This window comes from Eimeria mitis, genomic scaffold (assembly GCF_000499745.2).
Source record: "Eimeria mitis Houghton genomic scaffold, Emh_scaff3595, whole genome shotgun sequence".
Lineage (NCBI taxonomy): Eukaryota > Apicomplexa > Conoidasida > Eucoccidiorida > Eimeriidae > Eimeria > Eimeria mitis.
This window is the reverse complement of record NW_013571940.1, coordinates 1,921-3,259: the sequence shown is the minus strand read 5'-3', so window position 1 is coordinate 3,259 and position 1,339 is coordinate 1,921. Positions and strand designations below refer to the sequence as shown.

General features: G+C 65.5%; 1 protein-coding gene across 1 annotated transcript in view; it reads right to left on the bottom strand.

The window, feature by feature from the left end:
- Positions 1-1,339, bottom strand: part of EMH_0067630 (uncharacterized protein) — a gene marked incomplete at both ends in the record, with an annotated part of 5,289 nt that overhangs the window by 2,996 nt on the left and 954 nt on the right. Inside the window, one exon of the mRNA XM_013498648.1 lies at positions 51-1,339. Within this exon, the coding sequence (XP_013354102.1) occupies positions 51-1,339 (1,289 nt within the window). The remainder of the gene's footprint in view (positions 1-50) is intronic.

The window sequence follows — 1,339 nt, the reverse complement described above, 5'->3', positions numbered from 1 at the left end:
TGGGGGCCCCCAGGGCCCGCAGGGCCCTGGGGGCCCCCAGCTACACCCACGCTGTCGGCGGGCCCCGGCGCAACCCCACCCTGAAGACCCACGGGGGGAGGGGGTGAGGGGGCCCCCTGGGGGGCCCCCTGGGGGGCCCCTGGTGGGGGGCCCCCACCAACAGAGATTCCACCAGCTACGCCAAGAGCAATGCCAGCAGGAAGAGATACTTGCGGGGGGCCCCCAGCTGCTACAGCTACACTGCTGAGCTGCGGGGGGGGCCCCCCTATTCCGCTTATGTGGGGGGTGGGGACCCCCACACCCACAAGGGGGCCCCCGTTGCTGCTACTCTGAGACACGCCGGTGAGGGGGGGGCCCCCCAGCTCACATGCTGTTGTTATAGATGGGGGGCCCCCCTGGGGTGTACCGGGAGGGGGGGCCCCCAGGGTACTGACGGCTGCGGATATAGGGGGGGGCCCCTGGTGGGCCCCCCGTATAGATGAACCTACACCGACAACACCACCAGCAGCAGCAGCAGATGGTCCTGCTGCTGCTGCTGCTGCTGATGCTGCTGATGATGATGATGATGCAGCAGCAGGAGATATACAGGGGGGGCCCCCCACTGCAACTGAGGGGGCCCCCACACATGAGGGGCCCCCAACAGGAACAACAGGAGGGGGGCCCCCCGCTGTACGGCCCATTGACTTCAAGGGGGCCCCCGTCCCTACATCTGCAGCAGCAGCAGCAGCAGCAGCAGCAGCTGCTGCTGCTGCTGCTGATGTAGGGGCCCCACACACCGCAAGGTCTGTAGGAACAACAACCCCACCCATACACACAGAGCTATAGCCAGGCAGACAACCCCCTAGACCTGCTGCTGCTGCTGCTGCTGCTGCTGCTGCAGTGTTTGAGTCGCCTGACCCAAAGAGAGAAGCTGTAGTATTACTGTTGCTGCTGCTGCTGTTGCTGCTGCTGCTGCTGCTGCTGCTGCCTAGGGGCAACGCCTGCAGATGAGGGACACAGACACCCCCATCGAAGCCGGGTATGTGGGGCCCAACAGCAGGAAGAGCTGCTGCACCTGCTGCTGCTGCTGCTGTTGCTGCAGCAGCAGCAGCAGCAGCAGTTGCTGCTGCGCTGCTACCCGGAGCTGCTGCTCCTATGCGGCTGCCAGCAGCAAGGCTGCTGCAGTTTGCTGCTGGATCAGAGAGTAGGCCCCCACACCCCGCTGCTGCTAGAGAAGCAGCAGCAGCATCTGCTGCTGCTGCAGCATCTGCTGCTGCTGCTGCTGCTGGTGCAACCCCCAGCTGATGCAGGGCCCCCAGCATCTGGTTCTGATTAGCGAATGCTAGCAGCAGCTGCTGCC